Raw genomic sequence first — 26,649 nt, 5'->3', positions numbered from 1 at the left:
CAGACATACATATTAGATCTCTTAGAAGGCAGCCTTGGTGTTTGCACTGGAGAATCCTGCTTTAAAAATGCTATCTGAATATGTTTGCAGATTTAAAGAAATAGAATCATTTTCTAGGGCTGAGATGAGTAAATGGAAGGTTTACTTAAAACAAAAAACAAAAAACCAAGAACTGTGATTTATAAAGTGGTCTATGCCACCCCTCAGTAAAAACTTGCATAGATGAAACAGTTTTGAAATATCCTAATAAATTTTTGAGATATATAATCTTCATTTAGGGGACAGAAATCAGATATAAATCCAAAATAAAAACAACTTTATTTCATATATATACTATTTTTTCCTAAAATTCTTTGAATCTTGTTTTTTATTGTTTTGAAAATTTCAAAAGCATATTGATTGCTTGCTTATAAGTAAAGTCTGGTCTTTAATCAAGAAGAAGGTGATTAAAGTGTGACATAAAGAAACTATTATGAATATAAAATTAAAATCTCCACTTAACCACTTGGGAATTAAAAACATTGAAATTCATTCATGAAAAAAGTGTTTTAGATCATCCAAATTCAAAATTCATGTTATATTTCCCCAGTGCAGTTCATTATATGCTATTAATGAACCTTGTTTATGTTGGAAGTATTCCATCTTTGGCCTTGTGCCTTGGAAACTATTCTTAAGCTCACATTTCTAGAGGAGCATACATGTTCTTTTGTGGTATTGCCTGCATATCTGCCAGCTTTGAACAAAACTGTGGGTTCTGTTAAAAATACTCCTTTTGTGTTTTTTGGAAAAGATACGTACGATATTGTCAGTGGTTGGCTTTTAAAATTTCTTTTAAACTTTTAGTCTTTAGAAGACCTAAGCAATGGAACTGTAGAACCAATATATTCTAAATACTTAGAAATGGAAAGAAATCAGAGTCTTCCTACTGAGGAAGAAGATGAAGATAAAAATGAAGTCATCGCAGAGGAAGAAGAAAATGAGCGTAAGCATAGAAATATGCTTGAAACACTTTACTTTCCAATGACTTTAATTTAGGGCCCAAATTTTACATGTTGTGGAGGTTAGGGAATTTGTGGCAGAAATAACTATTTATTAGTTTCTATAAACTTGACATTAAATTCCTTACTGCTCTTGTGTCTATATAGAATAACCTTACTATTTATAAAAATAAGTATTGTATCATTCAGTGAGCATGATGATATGAAACCTTTCATCCCCAAAGTACATATTTTTTAAATACTTTTTTTTTTTTTTTTTGTTTTTGCAAGAGAGAATGAATATGGATGTTCCAGGGCCTCTCACTACTGCAGACAAATTCCAGACACATGTGCCTCTTTGGACATCTTGCTTTATGCAGCAAATTGTACCATGGTCTTCAGGCTTTGCAAGCAAGTGCATGTACCACTGAGCCATTTCTCCATCTTCGTACATTTTGTTTTGCTTTTAGTGAATGTAATAAAATAACTTACTGATTTACTTCTATTGAAGACCATTGAAATAACATAGATGTATAAGGTCTGTTCCTGAGGACATTATTATCTAAACAAGAAAAATATCAAAGAGCTTTTCTATAGGAAATAATATATTAAGTAAACTTCTTATAATTTAAGTGTAAATAATCATATTTATTATGACAAATTGTAGTCTTTTCCAAAAAGAGAGCACTTACTCTATGACATCCCTATGTAGAAGTCTCAAAATATTTTAGGGGTGGAAAGTATATATTACTATGTTGATAAAATGTTTTTCTTTTTGCTTTCTTCTATTAAGTACAGGCATGATTTGTCCAAATCTGTTTGATTTTCTCTTAGAATTGCTAAAGATAAGCATTTTAATAAGTTTTACTTATGTAATGATAACTTATCTTGAATTTTCTTTTGCCCTTTATTGGACACTCATAGACCTTTCAACTTAAGGATGGATAGTGATGGTCACTTGGGTAGAGCTAACATAACTACTTTGTAGTATGCAATTAGAATTTTGGTTAATACAGTGGGGGGTGGAAGCAGGAGAATCCTGAAGCTTGTGAGCCAGCTAGTTCTGATTTCACAGTGGCAAACAGAAAGAGATACTCCACTTCATACAAGGTGGAAAGCAAGGACTGGAACCCCAGAGGTCTTCTGATCTCCACATGCATGCCAGGTGTTGCAGTCCGATTCGCATTGCTGGTAGAAATCACCCAACCAAGAGCAGCTTCTGGGAAAAAGAGGTTTATTTGGCTTACAGGCTCAAGGGGAAGCTCCACGATGGCAGGGGAAAACGATGGCATGAGCAGAGGGTGGACATCACCCCCTGGCCAACAGAAGATGGACCACAGCAACAGGAGGGTGTGCCAAACACTGGCATGGGGAAACTGGCTTTAATACCCATAAGCCCGCCCCCCAACAATACACTCCCTCTAGGAGGCATTAATTCCCAAATATCCATCAGCTGGGGAGCTAGCATTCAGAACACCTAAGTTTATGGGGGACACCTGAATCAAACCACCACATTCCGCCACTGGCCCCCATAAACTGATATCCATACATGATACAATGCATTCCTCTCATTTTAAAAGTCCCCATAGTTTTTTTCAATTCCAACGATGTTCATACATCCCCATAGTCGAAGATCTCTTAACTGAGCCTTAATACCAAAAAATAACCTCAAAAAACCCAGAATGGCACAGAATAAATATTCACACTGCAATAGATGGTATTGGGCATAGCAAAGAAACATTCAACCAATACAAGATTTAAAACAACCAGGGCAAACATCAAACTCTGTAGCTTCAAGTCCAGCAACTCTAGCCAGTGACAAATCTCCAAGTCCGATAATTCTAACCAGCAACAAGTCTCCGGCATTCCAATTCCGCCCCTCCAGCTAGGCTACTCACAGTCCTGGAAAACTTCATCGGGGCCGGCAGCTCCTCGGCAGCCATCTCATGGTCCCGGCATCTCCACTGGGTCTCCACTGCAAGCCACGGTTCATCCTCATGGCCCCATGGGGTCTCTAGGCAGGCAACCAGCAAACCCGCTTCACACTGCCCATGGCCATTTCCAAAACACAAGACCATGTTGCAAACTCAATGACCCTCTTTCCAGCATTTCTTATACTGCACAATACCAGGTAGGGTGCCAATTTGTTAATCCAGGGGGGATTAAAGCAGACTTTGAAGAACAGGACACTCCTTGAGCACTCAGACCCCTTCAAAAGAGTTGACATTCTTGTTGCCCCAGCGCAGGTCAGCTAGCCCAGTCTCAAAGGTTGTAATCTCTCAGTTGCAGCTGAACGGGCAGCAGTTCACCCAAAGATGTTCCTTTCTGTGCCATATCCCTCTGCTCACACCAGTTCATTTCTACGCAAAGCAACCCTGCACAATTTCTCAGGACATGGGCATAAGAGCAAGCTTCTCACACAAACTGCTAGCCCAGTCCAAGCAAAGCTCTTTCTCGCCCTCATAAGCCAAACCTCACAGTCCATAGTTCTTACTGCCTTCAGGTCTTTCAGCTCAGACCAGAGTAGTCCATCAAGCTGTACTTACAGCACTGCAAGGCATCTCTTAGGCCAAGGTTTCAAATCCTCCCACATTCCTCTTGAAAATCAGCTCCACAAGGCCGAAGCCACACAGTCAGGTGTCTAGCAGCAATCCCACTCCTCGGTACCACTTTCCTGTTGCAGTCCGATTCGCATTGCTGGTAGAAATCACCCAACCAAGAGCAGCTTCTGGGAAAAAGAGGTTTATTTGGCTTACAGGCTCGAGGGGAAGCTCCACGATGGCAGGGGAAAACGATGGCATGAGCAGAGGGTGGACATCACCCCCTGGCCAACCTAAGATGGACCACAGCAACAGGAGGGTGTGCCAAACACTGGCATGGGGAAACTGGCTTTAATACCCATAAGCCCGCCCCCCAACAATACACTCCCTCCAGGAGGCATTAATTCCCAAATATCCATCAGCTGGGGAGCTAGCATTCAGAACACCTAAGTTTATGGGGGACACCTGAATCAAACCACCACACCAGGGCATATGTGTGCCCAAACACACACACACACACACACACACACACACACGCACACTTCATATACAAAGGTGTTCTTAGTAGCACTATTCATGGTAAGCAAAAACTAGAAACAATGTAATAGTTTGTCAACACCCTAAGTTTGCTGAACTAACTTAGATTAGATAACTATATTGATGTAGGTATTAAATTTAGATAACTTAATTTTAATTTTTAATAATTTTAAACAACTAAAATGAAGAATTTTGTTTGTATACTTTATTTGTGATGCAAAATTATCTCCAAATGCCATTAATTGACAGTTGATTATGTTATATTTCTAATGGACTTTTTTTTTTTTTTTTGAGGTATGGTATCACTGTAGCCCAGGCTGACCTGTAATTTACTATGTAGTCTCAGACTGGCCTTGAACTCACAGTGATCCTCCTACCTCAGTCTTACAAGTTCTTGGATTAAAGGCATGTGCCACCACACTCAGTTTTATTATATTCTTATTTTTACATATTCATTCTAGTTATTGGATCTTACAAGTCTCTGATTTTGAAATGCTGTTGGTAAAGTGTGAAACAGCAAAATTCCTATCCGTGGTAATCAGCGTTTGCCTGGAATCATGACTGACACTTGAAGACCAAATTTGATTAGAACTGAACTTACCACTGCTTTCTATCACTATATTCTTTATATGAATCCAGTGAAATAAACTTTTTCCTCTTCTAATCTAGTCCATTTCTGTTTGAACCTAAATGTCTTGTTTTATTTTGTTTTAAGACCGATTGTTGCCAGAACCCAATGCAAACCAAGTTATTTGCCTCAAGACCTACTTTGGCCATTACAATTTTAAACCGTGAGTATGAACTCAGCTAATTAATTTGCATATTAGTATTTTCTTCACAAAGGCAGAAAGGAAACAAATCTGCTCACTTAACAGTCGCAGAAAAACTTCACTATAGTCATACACCCCACACTGTGTGTCTTATATGTTCCCAAAATTTTGAAGTAGTAATTATATAAAGTTTATTTCTGGTCTGGAGAGATGGCTTAGCGGTTAAAGGTGATTTCTTGCGAAGCCTAAGGACCCATGTTTTACCCTTTAGATTCCATGTTAGCAAGATGCACAAAAATGAGGCAAGTGCAAGGTCCCACATGCCCATTAGGTGGCACAAGCGTCTGGAGTTTGATTGCAATGGCTGAGGTCCTGGCCTATCTCTCCTCCCCTCTGTCTCTCAGTCTCCTCCCTGCACTCACCCCCCCAAAAAATTCTAAAAATGTAATAAGCAAGAAACAATTTTAATTGGGTGATTCTATTTAGAACCTAGTTTTGTAAAGGTGAATTTTCATACAATGTTGATTTATTTTTCACAAAAAAGCATTTGTGTGCCTATTTTGTGCAGACTATTTCCCAAAGCATGCCAATGAGATAGATTTGTAACATGATGGTTAGAAGAACAGATGTAATTTTACCTATTTTAATGTATTCAATGTATTTACATCTAACAGTCACATGTATTACTGTAGAATGAAGTGAATAAAAATTAGATAAGGAACAAGTAAATTTGAATAAAATTAGTATGAAATACATTATAAACTAGGTTTTTCTGGTTTTGAGTATTTAAAAGTGCATCCATTGAAACATTTCTTTCTGTCTTTCAGTCTTAAATTTTTTTATTCAAATATATACTACATACAGATGAGTCCACCTAGAAGTACATACATATCAGTAAATTTTGATAAACTCAATGTCCTTTGTAAACAACAGAGATAAGAATAGATGGTCAATATAGTAGAAACTCACATGGTTTTAATGGCTTTTTTTTTTCCTCCCCTTGGTTTTACATTAAGACTTTCTAAAATGTAGTAAAGTTAAAAAGATTATGTTTTACTGTGTATGCCTACATACCCACCACTTGAATTATACTATTAGCATTTTACCATGCTTGATTTATCACACATCTATTCATCTGTCTATCTCTGTCCATTCATTACTCCTTCAAAAATTTAAAATTCACCCCACGATCAACTGTGGATATCATTGCACTTTTCTGTAAGTACTTCAGCCTTATAAACATTAACTAGAGTTAAATAGTCTTTTAATGTAAAATTTGTATACACATAAATGTATAAACCTTAAATGTGCATATTTTATGTATACCAGCTGGATAAGTTTAAATCTTTATGAAAATACAGAATATTACAAAGTTTCATCATTTCAAACCTGGAATATTTATTTATTCTAAAACATTGATTCTTTAGGGATTTATTATGAAGCTTGGCATTTATTTTACATCATTCAGCCTTTGGACATTGATGAAATGGTGTTCTTTATTTTATAGCGCTCAGATATGTTCATTTGATACAGGATACTCAAAAGTATAGAAGAAATTTTATTAGAGGGTAACATTAAATAGGTTTTAATTTGTTCATTGAAGTTTTTTTTTTTTTTGGTTTTTCGAGGTAGGGTCTCACTCCGGTCCAGGCTGACCTGGAATTTCATTGAAGTTTTTATTAACAAAACAAAGAAAATGTTTTTGCCTTTTCCCTTCTAGGGTTCAGTGGAAAGTTATTTATTCTGTATTGGAAGAAAGAAGAGATAATGTTGTTGTCATGGCAACTGGTAAGTTATACTTAAGTAAATGTTTTCACACTAAAAAGTAAAACTTAGAAGTTTTAAGATGGTGGATTGTTCACTAAACACAAAATACAAATGGTATAAAATATAGAAGAGAGTGACCAGTGAGTGCATATTTAAATTTTGTAAGATTTTGTTTGAGGAAAGTGGCATGTTGGTAAAAGTCACTCAGCTATATAAGTACAATAAGAAAAAAAAAATAAAGTATTAGTTTCTGTGAATGTATTATTTTCATTTCAAGGCTATGGGAAGAGTTTGTGCTTCCAGTATCCACCTGTTTATGAAGGCAAAATTGGCATTGTTATTTCACCTCTGATTTCTTTGATGGAGGACCAAGTACTCCAGCTTGAGTAAGTATGTTTTCTTTGCCATATCATTTATTTTCTTTTTTTGTGTGTTTTATTTATTTATTTTTTGTTTAGAGATAAGGTCTTGCTGTGTAGTCTAGGCTGACCTTGAGCTAATAGTCCTTCTGTCTTAGGCTCCCAAGTCTTTGGATTACATTCATGTATCACTATGTCCAGTTGCCATCTTTATTTATTTTTGTTCTATGAATGAAACTTCTGATATATCACTTATGTTAAAATGAAATTCACAGTAGTGCATTCTTAGAAGTGGTACGTGTGTGTGTGTGTTCGTATTTGTGTGTGTGTGTTCACATACAGTATGTGTGGTATGGGATATTATGTGTGGTACATGCATGCGTGTGTGTGTGCAGATGCATGTGTACTGTGCATGTGTATTCAGAGGCCAAAGGAGAACTTTGAATACCCTTGTCTTTTACTCATCTAGGTACTTCCTTGAGATGGGATCCCTCCTTTATCCCACTGGTACAGTTTTTTCATTTGGCAAATTTCAGTGATTCTCTGGTATCTACCCAGTAGCTCCCACCACATGGACTGGGGTTATCAATATGTAGCCATACCCATCTTTTTACATGGGTTCTGGGGAATCAAACTTGGGGAGTGTTAACCCTCCCAGGTTCTCCTACTTAAACCATTGAGCTATCTTCCTAGCCTCCTTTTTTTTTTAAGGTTAGTTCTCAGTATATAGTATAAGATAGTGCCAAACTATACTCTTGCCTCAGCCTTCAAGTGCTGGGATTATAGGAATGCACCACCATATCTGGCTGTATTTATTAATAATAAGTGAAATATTAATAAAAGGGCTTATATCCTCTCTTGAGTTATCTGGAATTCAAGGATATGAGATAAAATTGTCTAAAAAATAATTATTGCTTTAATGTCAGTTACATGATTTTTTTTTTCGTTACCTGTGCTTAGCTTGCTATGAAGTATGTATGTAGAATTTTATTTTTATGTGTGTGTGTGTTCAGGAACACATGTGAATATAAGTGTATGTGCACATGTATGTGCATGTGTGTGGAGACCAGAGAAGAAGCCTGGGTATCATCATCAGGTATCATCCATCAGGAACAGTATCTACCTTTTCTTGGACAGAGTTTGCTGGTGGCCTGGAGCTCCCCACTTAGCCTAGACCAGCTGGCCAGTGAGCCCTAGGCATCCTCCTGTGTTTGCCTTTCTAGTGCTGGTGTTACAGGCATGTGCCACCATTCCTGGCATTTTTATGTGGATATTTCATTGACTGAGCTATCTATCCAACCTAAATCTATTTTTTTGTACTTTAAGAAAAACTTCTTCAACCTTAGCCTTCACCATTTTGAAAGACTTGATTTAAAGATTTGCCTTTTCATATGGCTCCTGAAGGAATTTATCAAGTTGCTGAGATAAAAAAATATATATAAAAAAGAAAAGGTTGGAAAGAAAAGGATTATTATTATTATTTCTTTTTTTAAAAATATTTTTTGTCATGTTTATTTCTTTATTTGAGAGTGACAGAGAGAGAGGTAAAGAAAGAGACAGATAGAAAGGGAATGGGCGCGCCAGGGCTTCCAGCCACTGCAAACGAACTCCAGATGCGTGCGTCCCCTTCTGCATCTGGCTAACGTGGGTCCTGGGGAATCGAGCCTTGAACTGGGATCCTTAGGCTTCACAGGCAAGCGCTTAACCGCTAAGCCATCTCTCCAGCTCCAGGATTATTATTATATTTATTATTCTCTCTCACTTAAGAATAGTGTTCCTAGATTATATATTTTTATTCTTATAGAATGTCCAACATTGCAGCCTGTTTTCTTGGATCAGCACAATCAAAAAATATTCTAGGAGACATTAAATCGTGAGTATGTTTTTTCCTTTAAATGGTGGGATATCTACAATTAGAGAATATTGTACATAAAATATGTTAAATACATGAGAAAAATGTCCATATTTTAAAATGTTATTTATTATTTTAGTACATCCTATACATTATAGTACTATTATATCTTTCAGATTTAAAGACATTTACTATTTTAGCTATAAAATTACCATTGTAGTTATAGAAATATAAAATTATGGTTTTAGAAGAGAACTTTGAAAAGGCTAAGATTTGTCTCATTTTACGAAGTGCAAAGTGCAGAAACTAAAGCATGGAGACAAATAATTGGTCTAAAGTCACTGAATAAACTTATACCTGAACAGGGCCTGGAACCTAGGTCTCTTATTCTGTCAATCCTATCATGACATGACTCCTGAGAATATAATTTCAGATATATACAAACATATGTTTTAGTATAAGCATATTCACATACATCATTTTATTTACTGCATTTTGAGAATTGCATAGAAATATGTGAACCAAACCTCTATCTTAAGGTGATATTATTGTCATGTAAAATGTTCCTGAACACGTCTTGCCAGTCTGTCTTTAGGATAGAAACATCCTCTGTTCTTGTCCCAGCCAGCGGGGAGTTGAACAAGGACAAGTTTGAACAAGGAACAAGGAAGTTAACCTGAATGAGAAAAGGCAAACAGACACAAGAAGGAGACCATGCTAAATGTTTGTCAAGGCCTCAGAGTCTTTATTTTTTGCACAGTGGTTATATAGGGGAAGAAAAATGGGGGAATAAGCTGGCTGACGTGATTTAGGGCTTTGGAACTGTCAGGAAACCTAGAGGGGATGTAATTAGGTGTTCATCTAATCTTGCCTCAATGGCTTAACATCCTGACTGCACCAGGCTTCACATCCTGACCATAAACTGCCCTTTTGCAAAAGATAAGATTCTGTAAGCAGCCTGCTGACTGATGTTCCAGAAGAACCTAACAGAAAGCTGGATGGACCAGCTTTCTGAATAATGAGTCAGCTTATGAGCAGGTCCAGGCAAAATGGAGAGGCTTTTGCTCTTTGGGTCCTGACATCTCCTCTCTTCTTTTATACAAAAGAGGGGGAGGCCTGCTATTCAGCGGTGGGCTGCAATGCCTTTGTTTCTTCATCAGCTACCGGCAGAATGGGGGAGTATTCAGCCAAGAGTACAATCCCCTGGTAGTTGAATACTAGGTGAGGAAGTAGAAATTTAACTTGCTCTATGGTGCTTTCTGTTAACATGGCCAAGGTTTGATTCATAGCTCCCAACATCTCCTCCCTTCTTTTATAAAAAAAGAGGGGGAGGCCCGCTATGCAGCGGTGGGCATTAACCAACTGGGGGAGTAGAGACCCGACTCCTTCTGTGGGATGTCTTTTTCCCACAATCTTTGGCCCTTGGTACCTTTTGGGGAGGGGAGGCAGGGTCTATTTGGCCGGAGAATGAGGCATGGCCGTAGTGATAACAGTTATGGTACTGTTGCAGTCTGGTTTGCATTGCTGGTAGAAATCACCTAACCAAGAGCAGCTTCTGGGAAAAAGAGTTTTATTTTGGCTTACAGTCTCAAGGGGAAGCTTCATGATGGCAGGGGAAAACAATGGCATGAGCAGAGGGTGGACATCACCCCCTGGCCAACATAAGGTGGACTACAGCAACAGGAGAGTGTGCCAAACATTGGCAAGGGAAAACTGGCTTTAATACCCATAAGCCGGCCCCCAACAATACACTCCCTCCAGGAGGCATTAATTCCCAAATATCCATCAGCTGGGAACCTAGCATTCAGAACACCTAAGTTTATGGGGGACATCTGAATCAAACCACCACATTCCGCCCCTGGCCCCCATAAACTGATATCCATACATGATGTAAAATACAATGTGTTCATCTAACTTTAAAAGTCCCCATAGTTTTTATCAATTCCAATGATGTTCATACATCCCCATAGTCCAAGATCTTTTAACTGAGCCATAATACCAAAAAATAACCTCAAAAAACCCATAATGGCACAGAATAAATATTCACACTGCAAAAGATGGCATTAGGCATAGCAAAGAAACATTCAACCAATACAAGATTTAAAACAACTAGGGCAAATATCAAACTCTGTAGCTTCAAGTCCAGCAACTCCAACCAGTGACAAATCTTCAAGTCCGTTACTTCTAACCAGCAACAAGTCTGTGGCATTCCAATTCCGCCCCTCCAGCTAGGCTACTCACAGTCCTGGAAAACTTCCAAGCTGTTGCCACCCAGTTGGCGCTGTAGCTGTTTCTTCAAAAGGCCATTCCACCGTTCTATCAAGCCAGCTGCTTCAGGGTGGTGGGGCACATGGTAAGACCAGTGAATTCCATGATCATGAGCCCACTGCCGTACTTCCTTGGCGGTGAAGTGAGTTCCTTGGTCAGAAGCAATGCTGTGTGGAATGCCATGACGGTGGATAAGGCATTCTGTAAGCCCACGGATGGTAGTTTTGGCAGAAGCGCTACGTGCAGGAAAGGCAAATGCATACCCAGAATAAGTGTCTATTCCAGTAAGGACAAAACGCTGCCCTTTCCATGATGGAAGAGGTCCAATGTAGTCAACCTGCCACCAGGTTGCTGGCTGGTCACCCCGAGGAATACTACCATATCGGGGGCTCAGAGTCGGCCTCTGCTGTTGGCAAATTTGGCACTCAGCAGTAGCCGTAGCCAGGTCAGCCTTAGTTAGTGGAAGTCCATGTTGTTGGGCCCATGCATAGCCTGCATCTCTGCCACCATGGCCACTTTGTTCATGGGCCCATTGGGCAATGACAGGGGTGGCTGAGGAAGGAGGTTGACCACTATCCACAGAATGGGTCAGCTTGTCTACTTGATTATTAAAGTCATCCTCCAGTGAGGTCACCTTCTGATGAGCACTGACATGGGACACAAGTATCCTTATATCTTTTGCCCATTCAGAGAGGTCTATCCACATACACTTTCCCCAAATGTCCTTTTCACCAATTTTCCAACTATGCTCCTTCCAAGTCCCAGACCATCCAGCCAAACCATTGGCCACAGCCCATGAGTCAGTGTATAACCGCACATCTGGCCACTTTTTCTTCCAAGCAAAATGCACAACCATATGCACTGCCCGAAATTCTGCCCATTGTGAAGACTTCCCTTCACCACAGTCCTTCAGAGTTGTCCCAGAAAGGGGCTGTAATGCTGCAGCTGTCCACTTCTGGGCAGTGCCGACATAACGTGCTGAACCATCTGTAAACCATGCCCTAGATCTCAACTCAGTCAGTTGATCATAGGGCACGCCCCATGATGCCATAGGTGCATGCTTGGGGACAGAAGGCATTGCAACAGGAGTAGCAACCATAGGCATTTGGGCAACTTCCTCATGTAACTTACTCGTACCTTCAGGGCCTGCTCGAGCCTGATCACGTATATACCACTTCCACTTGATGATGGACTGCTGCTGTGCACGTCCAACTTTATGGCCTGGTGGGTCAGACAACTCCCAGCTCATAATGGGCAGCTCGGGTCGCATAGTAACTTGATGGCCCATTGTCAAATGTTCAGTTTCCACTAAGGCCCAATAGCAGGCCAAGAGCTGTCTCTCAAAGGGAGAATAATTGCCTGCAGATGATGGCAGGGCCTTGCTCCAAAATCCCAAGGGCCTCCACTGTGATTCACCTATGGGTGCCTGCCAAAGGCTCCAAACAGCGTCCCTGTCTGCCACTGAAACCTCAAGTACCATCGGATCTGCTGGATCATATGGCCCAAGGGGTAGAGCAGCCTGCACAGCAGCCTGCACCTGTTGAAGAGCCTTCTCTTGTTCTGGGCCCCAATGAAAACTAGCAGCTTTCCGAGTCACTTGGTATATGGGACGGAGTGAGGAATGTGCTGTCTCCAAAATCCAAATAGGCCCACTAGACGTTGTGCTTCTTTCTTAGTGGTAGGAGGGGCCAAATGCAACAAGTTGTCCTTCACCTTAGAAGGAATATCCCTGCATGCCCCACACCACTGAACTCCTAGAAATTTCACTGAGGTGGAAGGTCCTTGAATTTTGGATGGATTTATTTCCCATCCCCTGATGCGCATATGCTGTACCAGCAACTCCAGAGTGGTTGCCACCTCCTGCTCATTTGATCCAATTAGCATTATGTCATCAATATAATGGACCAACGTGACACCCTGTGGAAGGGACAGGCGATCAAGGTCCCTGCGAACTAAGCTATGACACAGGGCTAGAGAGTTAATATAACCTTGAGGTAAAACAGTAAATGTGTACTGCTGACCTTGCCAGCTGAAGGCTACTTGCTTCTGGTGGTCCTTATGGACAGGTATGGAGAAGAAAGCATTTGCAAGATCAATTGCTGCATACCAGGTACCAGGAGACGTGTTAATCTGCTCAAGTAAAGAAACCACATCTGGTACAGCAGCTGCAATTGGAGTCACCACCTGATTAAGTTTCCGATAATCCACTGTCATTCTCCAGGATCCATCTGTCTTCTGAACAGGCCAAATAGGAGAGTTAAAGGGAGATGTGGTGGGAACCACCACCCCTGCATCCTTCAAGTCCTTTATAGTGGCATTAATTTCTGAAATCCCTCCAGGGATGCGATATTTTTTTTGATTCACTATTTTCCCTGGTGGTGGGAGCCTCAATGGCTTCCATTTGGCCTTTCCAACCATAATAGCCCTTAGTCCACAAGTCAGGGAACCAATGTGGGGGTTCTGCCAACTGCTAAGTATATCTATCCCAATTATGCATTCTGGGACTGGGGAAATAACTACAGGATGCGTTCGGGGACCTAGTGGACCCACTGTCAGTCTAACATTCGCCAAAACTCCATTGATCACCTGACCTCCGTAAGCACCTACTTTAACTGAAGGGCCATGGTGCTTTTTGGGGTCTCCTGGAATCAATGTCAATTCAGAGCCAGTGTCCAGTAGGCCCCGAAAGGTCTGATTATTTCCTTTCCCCCAGTGTACAGTTACCCTAGCAAAAGGCCGCAGGTCCCTCTGAGGAAGGATAGGTGTAAGTTTAATATTGAAACTTTTGGCAGTTGTAGGGGGGTCCTTCCCCGAGGGAACCCGGCCAAACCTTCAATCAAGGGGCTCAGGATCTGTAAACTGGCTCAAGTCTGGAAACTGATTAAGAGGCCTTGATTCTCTGTTGCTATAATTCAAAGTGGCTTTATGTCCCCTTGCTGTGGAACTTTTCTGCTTATACAGATCAAGAAGAAACTCAGTAGGCTTCTTATCTATTTGACTTCTGGGAACACCATGATTAATCAGCCAACGCCAAAGGTCCATACGAGTCATACCTATATGTGCATAATTTTGCCTACGCTGTCTATTATGAAAAACACATTCACCCCGCCTTTGGCGATTCAGCGCTGCCACTTGGCCCTTGTTACCCCGAGATCCAGTTATGCCCAATGCATCTAAATCCCCTAATGCAGGAACTGCAGCTCCCACTGTGAGGTCTTCTTTACATAAAAGAGCAATGATAAAGGACTTTAAGTATGCTGGTGCTCCCCTCACAAATCTGTTTCTTATGGTCTTAGTGAAGGGCACATCTTCTGGTCGCTCCCATTGTGGGGGCAAAGATGAGTTTACATGGCAAATCCACTCCAGCATTCCAAGTTCTCTGAGCTTTTTAATCCCTTCATCGACATTAAGCCAAGGGATATCAGGCAGCTCAAGCTCATTCTCAGTAGGCCATCTTTGGAGCCATACTTCAGTCAACCAATCAAATAACTCTTGGCACCCCTTCCAACTGCACGAGCTGCATTATTAAATCTAAAATCTCTGCTCAATGGGCCCATTTCAGTAAATTCAGCCTGATCTAATCTTATGTCCTTCCTCCATCATCCCATACCCTTAAAATCCATTCCCACACATATTCCCCATGCTTCTGCCTGTACAAGTTAGAAAACTCCTGAAGTTCTTTAGGAGTGTACCTCACCTCCTCCTGTGTCACACTTTCTATCTCACCTTTAGGAGCCTGCCTAGCCTTTTGTCTGGTTATAGGCCTAGAGGCAAAGATGGGTGGGAAGTGAGAATCACCAGCATTTCCTGCTGATTCCTCAAACCAAGAGGGATGAATTCCCCCAGGCAAGGGTGGGGAGGATAATCCTTCAGGATGTGGGGGTGGGGATACAACTGGTGCTAAGGGAGGGCAGGTCATATTTTCATCCAAAACATCTTTAGAATCTAACACTTCAATGTCCCCAGGTTCTTCAGGGTCTTCCTACACATCACCATCCCAAGTCACAGGATCCCACTCTTTTCCAATCAGTGCCCTCACTTTAACTTCTGATAGTTGGTGAGGCTGGGATTTAAGCTTACGTTGCAAGTTAGCTAATCTCACAATGAGAGCTTGGGTTTGGTTTTCTGCAATTTGAGCCCTGTTCTGGCTAGAGAGGAGACTCTCCTCCAGGGCACCTTTAGAAACCTTGAGATCATGTATGTGGGTCTTAAGCTTGGAATTTTCCTTTTTGAGCTTCTGCTGTTCCCTCAGTAGTTTGTCTAGAGATGCTAAAAGCAACCAACCAGCCTCATCATTGGTTTTACTTTTCCACAAATATTCAAATGTTTTAAATACAGAGTCACTAAATTCCTTGCTCCTCACAAGACATGAGTCAGAGTCACCAAATACATCTATCTCATGGAGTTCTGTAAATAGTGCACACCATGGATTATTAGTGCCCTCTTTATTTCCAGTACAGGCGCTCTCCTTATCACCAGTAGGGCCTTTGGTAGCACTGAAATTGGAGAACCAACCCCAGATAGCACTAAGCCCATTAGAGAAATCCATCCTTACAATTCTGTTTCTCTAGAACCACTCCTGGTACCAAAATCTGTATTAGTCAGGGTTCTCTAGAGGAACAGAATTACTAGAATGAATTATTTTATAATGGGAATTTATTGGATTAGCTTACAGTAGTCCAATAGAAGTTGCAGGCCTGAGAATCACCGAACCTGGTAGCTGCTCAGTCCACGTGGCCAGATGCCTCAGCAGTCCCGACCTGGCACTGCAGATGGTGCTGGAAAGCCTGGAGGCTTCCTGAGGAGCCGTTGGGTTTCGATCCGCGCGGGTCTTCAGTTGATGTTGGTCTTTAGTCCGTACTGGTCTTCAATCCACGCTAGAAGGTAGGGAGCAGCTCCGGCAGCCAAGTGGAAGGAAGGAAGGAAAAAAGGGAACTCTTCTACCCAGAGCTTCCTTATATCAAGTCCGTCTCTGAGCGGGGCTGCCCACTCTGGGGAAAGGGCTCACCCTGGGAGAAAGATCTCCTCCTTTAGTTGATCCTTCCTAGAAGCAGCCTGTGGATTACTAAACAGATCAAGTTGACAACACCTTAACTATCACAGGTACCAACCTCCATGCAAGCCAGGTATAACTCTCAGAATCCAGAAGTGGTCAGATAAGGGTGCCCATATTGCACTCACTTTATTGTGAACGACATGCATAGGTCTGGATCCTCATGCAGCTCCTGTAGGAGGGGTAGCTATTTGGCCATGACAGGTAGACCACAGTGATAGCAGAGGTGTAGAGGACAGCCATATAGTAAATGAGTACAGAATGTAAGATCAAGGGAGAGTGACAGCTGCGGGTGGTAGGTCTTCAGTGACAATGCCTTGATCTGCCAGCTCCAGTCTGTGATAATGGACCTGTAAAGGTTGCACCTTAATGGCTTCAATCTGTTGATGTGCAAAAGACATGATTTTATTTATAATAACGGGTCTGATTGTGAGTAAGAGGATTAAGATAAGTAGAGGTCCTTCCAGCTTTGTCCTGTTAGGGAAAAAAGGAGATTCTCTCAGAGAAGTGTTTCTTCCCTGGATATGTGAGATGTCACTGGAGGATCATCAGCTTGTTTTACAAGTCTCTCTGGCAGCCATCTCACAGCATTATCTTTGGTGTCAGAGAAGCATACTGATCCTCGGCCCCAAATGAGTACTGGGTCTGGGCCATTGCACTTTAAAGTTAAAGGATCATTCCACATGGTTTTGGCAAAGGTATTTTTTGTATTTGTGTGCCAAAAGCGATCTGTAACTGAATTTCCCTGAGTATCAAGGGTTAAAAAGTTTAGGACAAACAAGGTATGATGAAGGATATTTCTTGGAGAGCCTTTTATGGGATATAAACCCCCCATTTTTAATTTTTGGAGGGTATGTTTAATAGCGTGTGTGTGTGTGTGTGTGTCTGTGTGTGTGTATTTTTTTTTTTTTTAGATGACGACCATTGTTTGAGCATGAGGCTATTCCCTAAAGTAGGGTATATGTCTTAAGAGTTAATTTTGTTATAAGCACTGGACTTAAGATGCAAAAATTGAGATAGTTACTTTACATACAGTAGAGTAGAATCTGGTCTTTTCTGAGCCAAAATAGTTAACTAAATATTAATATAACCCTTGATAAAAATTTTTTGAAAGAAAAACCATTTGTCAACCAATGATTTTGGCTTAAACTTGATAGCTATTGATTTTATGTACCACAGAAATTTTTATAAACATAAAACAGTTTTATGTTTTGCCCATGACTTAAATTTGATAAAACTTATGCAAGCTATCCCAACATACTTTAGCCTGAAAATTAGTGATTTTTTTTTTTTTTTTTTGTTTCTTAAAGTGTGTAAACAGTTTAAAAACCTTTAACTTTAGGCATGGTGTTTAGGTTTAGCCTGAAATTTTCTTTTTCTTTTTCTTTTTCTTTTTCTTTTTCTTTTTTACATCTGCACACCTTTATTTATATTCTTTAACATTCTGATCTAAGTAACACTCAAAAGGCATTTTTAACAAGTAATCATTGAAAAATTCCTTCCCAGTTCCTTCAATCAATTCACCTCACCCCATCATTAAATATCTTTCTTTTTTTTTTTTTTTAAATTCCCCTGAGGGGGTGCTCCGTTCCTAGAGGTACTGCAATACCAGGTTGATGTGTGAAGTGGACAGAGCAAGCTCCTATTCCAACTCTGTGCTCCAAAAATCCATTTAATATATTGTCCTCAGATGGAGGTTGTATCATATACTAAACTGATAAGAACAGATACTACACTTGATCTTAGCCAAAAGGCCAATTAGCGATTATCTTTCTTATAAGGCTATTAAAAAATTACACAAAATTGATTGATCCTATTACAAGAAAGTAGTCTTAATACAATTTTATGTCATTAATACCAATAACACACTTGGAAATGATTTTATTAGAAGTAACTAAGGAAAATTGTGTTGTTATCTTGAGGCAGGTTGGCTTAGAAGTCAGATCAGTTACCTCCTCCTTTTAAGTAACAGGGCATTACAATCTTTTTTTTTTTTAATATCTGATAAATTATAAGTTACCTCTTTAGTGGAAGTTTTGTTGTTTTTAATAATCCTCTATGTAAGGTGAACTTGATCTAGAACAAATATCTGGCAGATTCACTCCTCCAATAGACATTTAACTTTTTCCTTTTAATTTTTATGCTTAGGTCTTTGATTTCCTTGAAATCGTTCTCCAGAAGAGAAAGGGTGTCACCTGCATCCCTCTCATCTCTTTAGTCACAGTCACAAATACGATATGACAAGCAAGCACAATGAGCACACATAAACACATATACACACACATAAAAAGAACAAATCCTCCTGATAAAATCAATAAATTTGCTTACAGAACTTGAAGCAATCTCAATTCCTTGTGCTTTTAAAATATCTTTTACTATGGCAATTAGCTCCTTTTCTACTTTTTGTTAAATCTTTTTTTTTTTTTCCTTAACCTGTGTTTCTTGTATCTTGAGAGAAGTTTTAAGTCCTTCAGCAATTTATGCTTACTTAGGGTCTGTCCCATGATAGAAAAGGAAAGAGGAGAAATGGTACAGGGTATTCCCCAGTGAGCTTGACATGAGCTTGACCACAATTTTAAGAACTGGCAGCCTCTCTAAGAGCATTTGCTGGCTGTTGCATAACCAGGTTGGTTGGTAGGAAGAGAGGCTAGATATGAGGTTTTTGCCAGTGCTCGAATGGGCTGTCGGGATTCGCACAGGGAGCTAGGGGCCTTCAGCCAAAGCCAGAGGGTAGCCCTGGCCAAGAGGCTTCAGTTCCCCTGTCGCTATGTTGCAATTCTACACAGCGCCAACCGAAAGTAAAAGAGGAAAAGAAGTGCAAAAAGAAACCCCGCAGTCTTGTGTCTTGCAAATCTGACTAAATAATCTTTAAATGGTTTGCCTAGAATTCTGCTTCACTTGTCTTACCTTAGTGGGTCTGTATCACAGGTGGGTTTCTTCTGTGGTGACCACGGAGCAGATCTGTTTTACAGGTGTATTGCCTGTAGTGATCTATATGGATCTTCACTCACCCTGGTGGGGTGGCAATCCAGTGGTGAGGATGGCCGTCCACTTGAGCGATGCCCAGGTCACACTTTGGACCTCGGGCCCCACGTTGGGCACCATTTGTCCTGGCCAGTGGGGAGTTGAACAAGGACTTGAGGAGAAGCTAACCTGTGTGAGAAAAGGCGAACAGACACAAGAAGGAGACCATGCTAAATGTTTGTCAAGGCCTCAGAGTCTTTATTTTTTGCACAGTGGTTATATAGGGGAAGAAAAATGGGGGAATAAGCTGGCTGACGTTGATTTAGGGCTTTGGAATTGTCAGGAAACCTAGAGGGGATGTAATTAGGTGTTCATCTAATCTTGCCTCAATGGCTTAACATCCTGATTGCACCAGGCTTCACATCCTGACCATAAACTGCCCTTTTGCAAAAGATAAGATTCTGTAAGCAGCTTGCTGACCGATGTTCCAGAAGTACCTAACAGAAAGCTGGATGGACCAGCTTTCTGAGTAATGAGTCAGCTTATGAGCAGGCCCAGGCAAAATGGAGAGTCTTTTGCTCTATGGCTCCCGACATCTCCTCTCTTCTTTTATACAAAAGAGGGGGAGTCCTGCTATTCAGCGGTGGGCTGCAATGCCTTTGTTTCTTCATCAGTTACCAACAGCATGGGGGAGTATTCAGCCAAGCATATGATCCCCTGGTAGTTGAATATTAGGTGAGGAAGTAGAAACTTAACTTGCTATATGGTGGTTTCTGTTAACATGGCCAAGGTTTGATTCATAGCTCCCAACGTTTTCCCAGGAAAACCACCTTTTCTGCATTTGTCTCCCACAGTTTAGTTTTATTTTTCATGTAGAAGTGATACTTTCATTTAGTTCTTTATTCTTGTGATTCCTAATTGCATTCATCAGAAGGTTTTTAAACTTTAACTATCTGAACATTTCATTGTATGAGGATACTATAATTTTTTAACATTTTCTCACTGACAAAAGCTAGGCTATTTCTACTTTTGGGCTAGTTTTAATGCTAGTTTTAATACAGCTTATGTAAAGAACTATTTTTTTAATTAAGTGGTTTTTTTTTTTTTTTAAGGTTATACTCTTTATATCCTTTCTCCCTTGCCCCATTCCACTGAGAGCTTTCTTCAGTGGTGTTATTGGTGTTCATTGTGAGGTTCTGAAGGCTTTGATCAGTCTGGGGTGGGGGTAGGGGCTGCATGCCTCAGACTACTCCTCCCCACCCTGTGGTTCTTACAATCTTTACACTCTTTCTTCCCCAGTGTTCCCTGAACCTTGGTGTTAGAAATCTGATTTAGTGTTGAATTCTATGTAGTGTTTGGATTTCTGTTTAGATGTTATTTGAGTGACCACAGTTCCTGTTTCCATCTTCCTGGAACTGATTTTCGTGTTGCACTGTCTCTACAATGATTATTGGGTCCAGCAGATGTGGTTAGAGGTGATCTGTCTGGTGGTAGGTACTTGACTTTGTTTTCTTGGGGTATTGATGTATCTTGGAGTTCCCTAGTATTTTCTGCCATCTGCAAGATAAGGCAGATTTCCAACCAAAAGTGAGAATAGCGTGGATTAAAGTGGGTAAGCATAGTTGTGAGAGAGATTTTTTGATGTATATATACACTCTTCTTAGCAAAAGAGCAGTGGAGGTTTTCTCTGGGGTGTACTGGTTTCCTATCCTTAGGATTCTGACTTGGTTCCAAGAACCAGATATCAGTTCTTTCCCATTGAGCAGGTCTCCTGTCTAATCTGGGAACAGTTGGTTACCCACATAGACTGTGTGCCACTATTGCACAGGTATGTACCTCTTGACTGTCTGGTTATTTTTGTAACTGGCAAGATCTCCTGCTTATTCATGCTGTTGGTAACCATTATCTCCTAGCAGTTCTGATAGCATTTTCCTGTGCTATAAGGGCTATCCAGGAGGGAGCTATTTTCTTTCTCAGTTTCAGTGTGGTGTCTTGATATTCTGTGACTGCAGGCTATGGTGTTTTCAGCAATCGGGTCTCACCTTTTAGTTCTGGCAAGTAAATAAGTGTTTTGGCAATGGCCTGCATTATTTTGGGGGCTTCAGCAGTCTTCCTAAACAACAGCTCATGTGGTGATCATCCAGTCTGTCCCTGGGATTTGCCAGCTGTGGTGGTTTGATTTAAGTGTCCATATAAACTTAGGTGTTCTGAATACTCAGTTCCCAACTGATGGAGATTTGGGTCTTAACACCTCTCAGAGGCAATGTATTGTTGGGGGTGGGTGTTATAGCCAATTTCCCCTTGCCAGTGTTTGGCACATGCTCTCCTGTTCATGTTGTCCATCTGATGTTGGCCAGGAGGTGATGTCGCCCCTCTGCTCATGCCATCATTATTTCCCCCTGCCATCATGGAATTTCCACTTGCGTCTGTGTACCAAAATAAACCTTTTTTTTTTTTTTTTGCCCCCACAAGCTACTCTTGATTGGGTGTTTGCAAACCTGACTGAAACACCAGCCAAAACCTGTGGTTTTCAAAGTTAAGCTTTCTTTACTTTCCATGGGGCACTTTCGTCTGGGTCTTCCCTCCCCCCCCCACCTTATTAATATTAAGGGTTATTTATATCTTGTAGCATGCTATCCAGAAGGAAGGTTTCTATGGTACTGATTCGTGTTGTTAGTTTTGTATAATTCCCCATCATTCTCCCTTACCCCTTCCTATTCCTCATGACCCTCTGTATCTTTCCTTTTTTTTTTTTTTTGTTCCTTATCAAGTAGCCCCTGTTCCCCTTCTTCCCTGTTTCCCCTTCTCTCAGCTTCATTCTAGTTAATACTCCTGATTCTTGATTAACTCACGTAACTCAAGCTGTTCTGGGTTAGGAACCATGAGAGAGAACATGTAGCCTTTATTTTTCTTAGCTTTTGTGACCTCACTTACTATGATTTTTTTTCCAAGTCCATGGATTTTCCTGCAAATTTCATTATTTCATTTTTTCTTACCACTGTTTAGAATTCCATTTTGTATATATGCCACATCTTCATTACCCATTCATCTATTGATGGGCATCTGGGCTGATTCTAGTTCCTAGCTATTTAAACAACTATTTTTGTGACCATGTATCTTGGAAGGTTTTTTCATCATCTTTATAATACATTTTACATACTGCAAATACAAAATTTAATAAATATTCGTGTATGGATATACTTCAAAACCATTATCACTTCAGATAGTGAACATGTCCATCACTTACAAAGTTTATTCAGACTTTTCTTAGTCTATTTCTTCTTCTAGTCTTGCTCTTTTACACAAGCAATTGTGGATCTACTTTGTTAGGATAAATTAGCTTACCTTTTCTAAAATTGTATATAAATTGAACTAGTCTTACACTATGCATATATTTTTGTCAAGTTTAAATAGTGCAGCATAATTGTTTTGAGGTTTATCCATGCTATCAAATTTATTAATGGAGCCCCATGTGGTGGCACATGCCTTTTATCCCAGCACCTGGGAAGCTAAGGCAGGAGGATCACTGTGAATTTGAGGGCAGACTGAGAAACATAGTGAGTTCCAGGTCAGCCTGAGCTAGAGTAGTACCCTACCTCAAAAAAGTTTATTAATGGTTTATCTTTTTATTGTGAAGATCATATGATTTGCATGATCATATGATATACATATTATAGTCTGTCCATTTCTTATTGATAGATATTTGGATTCTTTTCATTTGGGGCTGTGACTGGTTAGGCCATGTGTCACTTGGATATGTGTTTAACCTTTTCTTTCTTTCTGTAAAACTTAAAAAAAAAAGTTATTTATTTGAGAGAGAGGCAGAGAGAGAGAGAGAGAATTAATAGGTGTGCCAGGGTATCCCAGGCACTGAAATGAACTTCAGATGCATATACCTTGCACATCCGGCTTTATGTGGGTCCTGGGGAATCAAACCTGGGTCCTTTGGCAATGTTAGCAAGCACCTTAACCGCTAAGTCATCTTTCCAGCCCGTAACCTTTTCTTTCTAATTGAAATTCTGTTCATGTAACATGAAAGTGATTGTTTTAATTGTTATTACTATCTGGTCACTTTTAGTATGCTAATATTGTTGTATGACCATCATTACTATCCAAATTTCAGAACATTTTATCCTTAGGTGCTGCCATTCTCATGAAGTGGTCATTGCCTTTTCTCCTTTATTCCAACCATGAATTTACTTCATGTCTCCATTTTCTTTGTTGGTTTTAGATATTTCATGTAAGTTACACTGAGAAAGTATGTATTATTTTGAGTCTGGCCTATTTAATGTATAGATACTCTACATTTTGCTTTTCTGACCCTTGATGATTAGCATGCAAGTTGTTTCTACTTTTATGTGTAGCAAGTGGAATAGAGAGTTGTGAACATTTATGTATGTTTTTGTATGATTTTTCAGTTTCCTTGTGTATATGCTTAGGAGTAGAATTGCTTGGTTATATGGTAGTGTTCTTTTTTTTTTTTTTTTTGAGGTAGGGTCTCGTTCTAGCCCAAACTGACCTGGAATTCACTGTGTAGTCTCATGTTGTCTTAGTCTCACAGCAAACCTCCTACTGTGCCTCCTGAGTGCCAGGATTAAAGGCATGCACCACCACACCCAGCTCCATGTAATTTCATGCTTAACTTTTTAAGAAACTGCCAAACATCTGCCATTTTATATCCCCCCAGAGTGTTAGAGGGGTACAATTCCTCCCCCACCCTGCCTTTTCTTGGTATGGCTAGGCTTTCATTGTAGTTACTTGGTAATAGTACACTGGCAGCTACCTATAGCTTCTTTGAGGAATTATCTATTCAAATATTTTGCCAATTTTTATTTTCTTTTCATAAATATATATTGTAACTTTTTTTTTTTTTTTTTTTTTGGTTTTTCGAGGTAGGGTCTCACTCTGGCTCAGGCTGACCTGGAATTCACTATGTAGTCTCAGGGTGGCCTCGAACTCTCGGCGATCCTCCTACCTCTGCCTCCCGAGTGCTGGGATTAAAGGCGTGTGCCACCACGCCCGGCTATATTGTAACTTTTATGTAGTGGATACAAATCCTTTATATATACTTTACAATTATTTTAACTTATTTATGGCTTCTTTTCCCTTTTTTCACAGTCTTTTAAATATGAAAACATTTTTCACTTTGATAGTGACCAGTTTGTTGTTAAAGATTTTTGCTTTTGGTATTTAAGAAGTCTTTGCCTAGCTCAAGGCCTCAAAGATTTTATATTTACACCTAAATTTTTTTCAGTTTTCAGTTTAGATCTGTGACCTATGTTTAGTAAAATGCATGTATTATATGAGTATTGGTTGCCATTTATTTTTCTCATAAGGGTATCTAGTTGTGTTTAGCTCCATTTGTTAAAGACTGTCTTTACTGAGTTGCCTTGGTACTTTGTCAAAAGTGCATGGACCATATATATGTTGATCTGTTACTGATTTGTCTGTTCATTGTTCTGTTAATTATTTGTCTGTCTCAATTCCTGTTAGTTTATTAATACGTCTTGCAATCAAGTAGTACCAGCCCTTTAGTTTTGACCTTTGTTTATTTCTTTTCAAAGTTGTTTGACTATTCTGGGTGATTTGTATTTCCATAAATATTTCCACATCACCTTTTCATTCAAAATGCCTGCTGGGTTTTCATTTTAATTAATTTATTTTTTATTAATTAGTTTTGTACTCAGTGAATGCAGGCAAGTTGGTACCATTGTTAGGCTCATCCATGTCCTACCCCCTCCCCTTGGCCCCTCCTTGTTGAGGTATATGGGTTATGCATTGTGTAGTTAGCCCACAGTTATGGGTAGGAGAAATGTCTCTGCATATCATGACCCAACAGGTGGCTCTGACATTCTTTCCGCCCCCAACTCCACAAAATTTCCCTGAGCCATGTTGGGTTCAGTTTTGAAATGCTTCAGTGATGAGGTGTTGGGGGCTTTTGGGTCTCTGGATATCTGATTTGGTAGGAGTTGATTGTTTTCTGTCTGTCTCCTTTACCCTTTTGTTGGGACTCGTTTCACCAAGAAAACAGTACCCTTGATTGTTTTGCCAATTATTCTTAGTTACAGCTGGGGCCCTTGTGAGGTATGATGGGGTGGTTCTCTCCTTAGGATCTGCCTCTATCTGAAAAAGAGAAGCAGATTCTCCAACGGAGAGTAAAATTAGCAACAGATGAGCTTTTGATCAGAGAGACCTACAGGTTGCCTGCTGGGATTTTGATTTGATTTGCCTTGAGCCTTACTATTTCAAGAATGAGCCTAATTATCTAAACAATCAGTTGCCTTGAAAAAAAACTGGACTATACCAAATTTGCTTATAAGAAGTAGAACTGAGTCATAACAGGCTCTGACATTAAGGCTCATTATTTTTTTTTTAAAGTTTTTTTTTAATTTTTTTATTTTTTAATTTATTTGAGAGCAACAGACACAGAGAGAAAGACAGATAGAGGGAGAGAGAGAGAATGGGCGCGCCAGGGCTTCCAGCCTCTGCAAACGAACTCCAGACGCGTGAGCCCCCTTGTGCATCTGGCTAACGTGGGACCTGGGGAACCGAGCCTCGAACCGGGGTCCTTAGGCTTCACAGACAAGCGCTTAACCGCAAAGCCATCTCTCCAGCCCAAGGCTCATTATTTTTATTATTTATTATGTTGATTAGAATATTATAATGATCTCCTGAAACTAGAAGCATATTTGTTTTGCACTTGATCAATTCCTAGTGAAAATACAAGGCTTAGCATGTAATAAACACTCAAATACTTGCTGAATTGGTAAGTTAAAATTTGAGTCTTTTTATGTAGAAAAATTTTTAAAAAATATTTTACTTTTATTTATTTATTTGAGAGAGAAAGAGAGAGAATGAACAGGCACACCAGAGCCTTCTGCCACTGCAGACGAACTCCAGACACATGGGCACCCTTGTGCATCTGGCTAATGTGGGTCCTGGGGAATTGAACCAGGGTCCTTTGGCTTTGCAGGCAAATGCCTTATCCACTAAGCCATCCCTCCAGCCCAAAAATTTTCACTTGATTTATGTTTTCATTTGGTAGAACACTTTGTATGTGTTTTGTTCAAGACCTAGTCTTTATTTTAACAATTATTTGTTATCAAATTAGTGTAATCTAGTTTGAGCAAATAAATCATTTTATATCAAAGACTAAAGACAGTCTCCAGGCTCCCACTAAAAAGAATTGGGTATAGAAATTACAATCACCTTTTCTTTTTATCTGCAGGATGAGATGAGCACACTCAGCTTTTCCAGTCCCCTCTAGGAGGTGGATGTTGTACAGCTCCCGTCCTGACACTGCTCTGACTGGTGCTTCTTCATTTAGCCTCCATGTTATAGGAAAAACTGTTGGCTTGCCCTTTACAGTTTTCAGAATCAGGGTAGTATGGGGGTAGGAAACATGAAAAGTTTATTAGGCTTGGTTATTTAATTCAAGAATTTTTGTTTTGGGATTGGGCTGTTGGAAATCAGAATCCAGCTTGTAATGTCACTTTAATTGCTAAGTACTCTCAGACAGGCATTGCCATTTTTTATTAGGTGTGTTGGGAAATCACCAAAAT

General features: G+C 40.0%; 1 protein-coding gene and 1 non-coding gene across 7 annotated transcripts in view; one reads left to right on the top strand and one right to left on the bottom strand.

The window, feature by feature from the left end:
- Wrn (WRN RecQ like helicase) overlaps positions 1-26,649 on the top strand; it is a 179,887-nt gene that overhangs the window by 55,558 nt on the left and 97,680 nt on the right. For all 6 annotated transcript variants that reach the window (XM_045158705.1, XM_045158707.1, XM_045158706.1 and 3 more), the window contains exons 11-15: positions 844-982; positions 4,770-4,845; positions 6,545-6,612; positions 6,869-6,977; positions 8,755-8,823. In XM_045158705.1, the coding sequence (XP_045014640.1) occupies positions 844-982; positions 4,770-4,845; positions 6,545-6,612; positions 6,869-6,977; positions 8,755-8,823 (461 nt within the window). The remainder of the gene's footprint in view (positions 1-843; positions 983-4,769; positions 4,846-6,544; positions 6,613-6,868; positions 6,978-8,754; positions 8,824-26,649) is intronic.
- On the bottom strand, positions 17,699-17,889 carry LOC123463659. The gene has a single exon (XR_006639062.1). It is a non-coding gene; the product is annotated as a U2 spliceosomal RNA (small nuclear RNA).

This window comes from Jaculus jaculus, chromosome 9 (assembly GCF_020740685.1).
Source record: "Jaculus jaculus isolate mJacJac1 chromosome 9, mJacJac1.mat.Y.cur, whole genome shotgun sequence".
Lineage (NCBI taxonomy): Eukaryota > Metazoa > Chordata > Mammalia > Rodentia > Dipodidae > Jaculus > Jaculus jaculus.
This window is presented reverse-complemented; position numbering and strand designations above follow the sequence as displayed.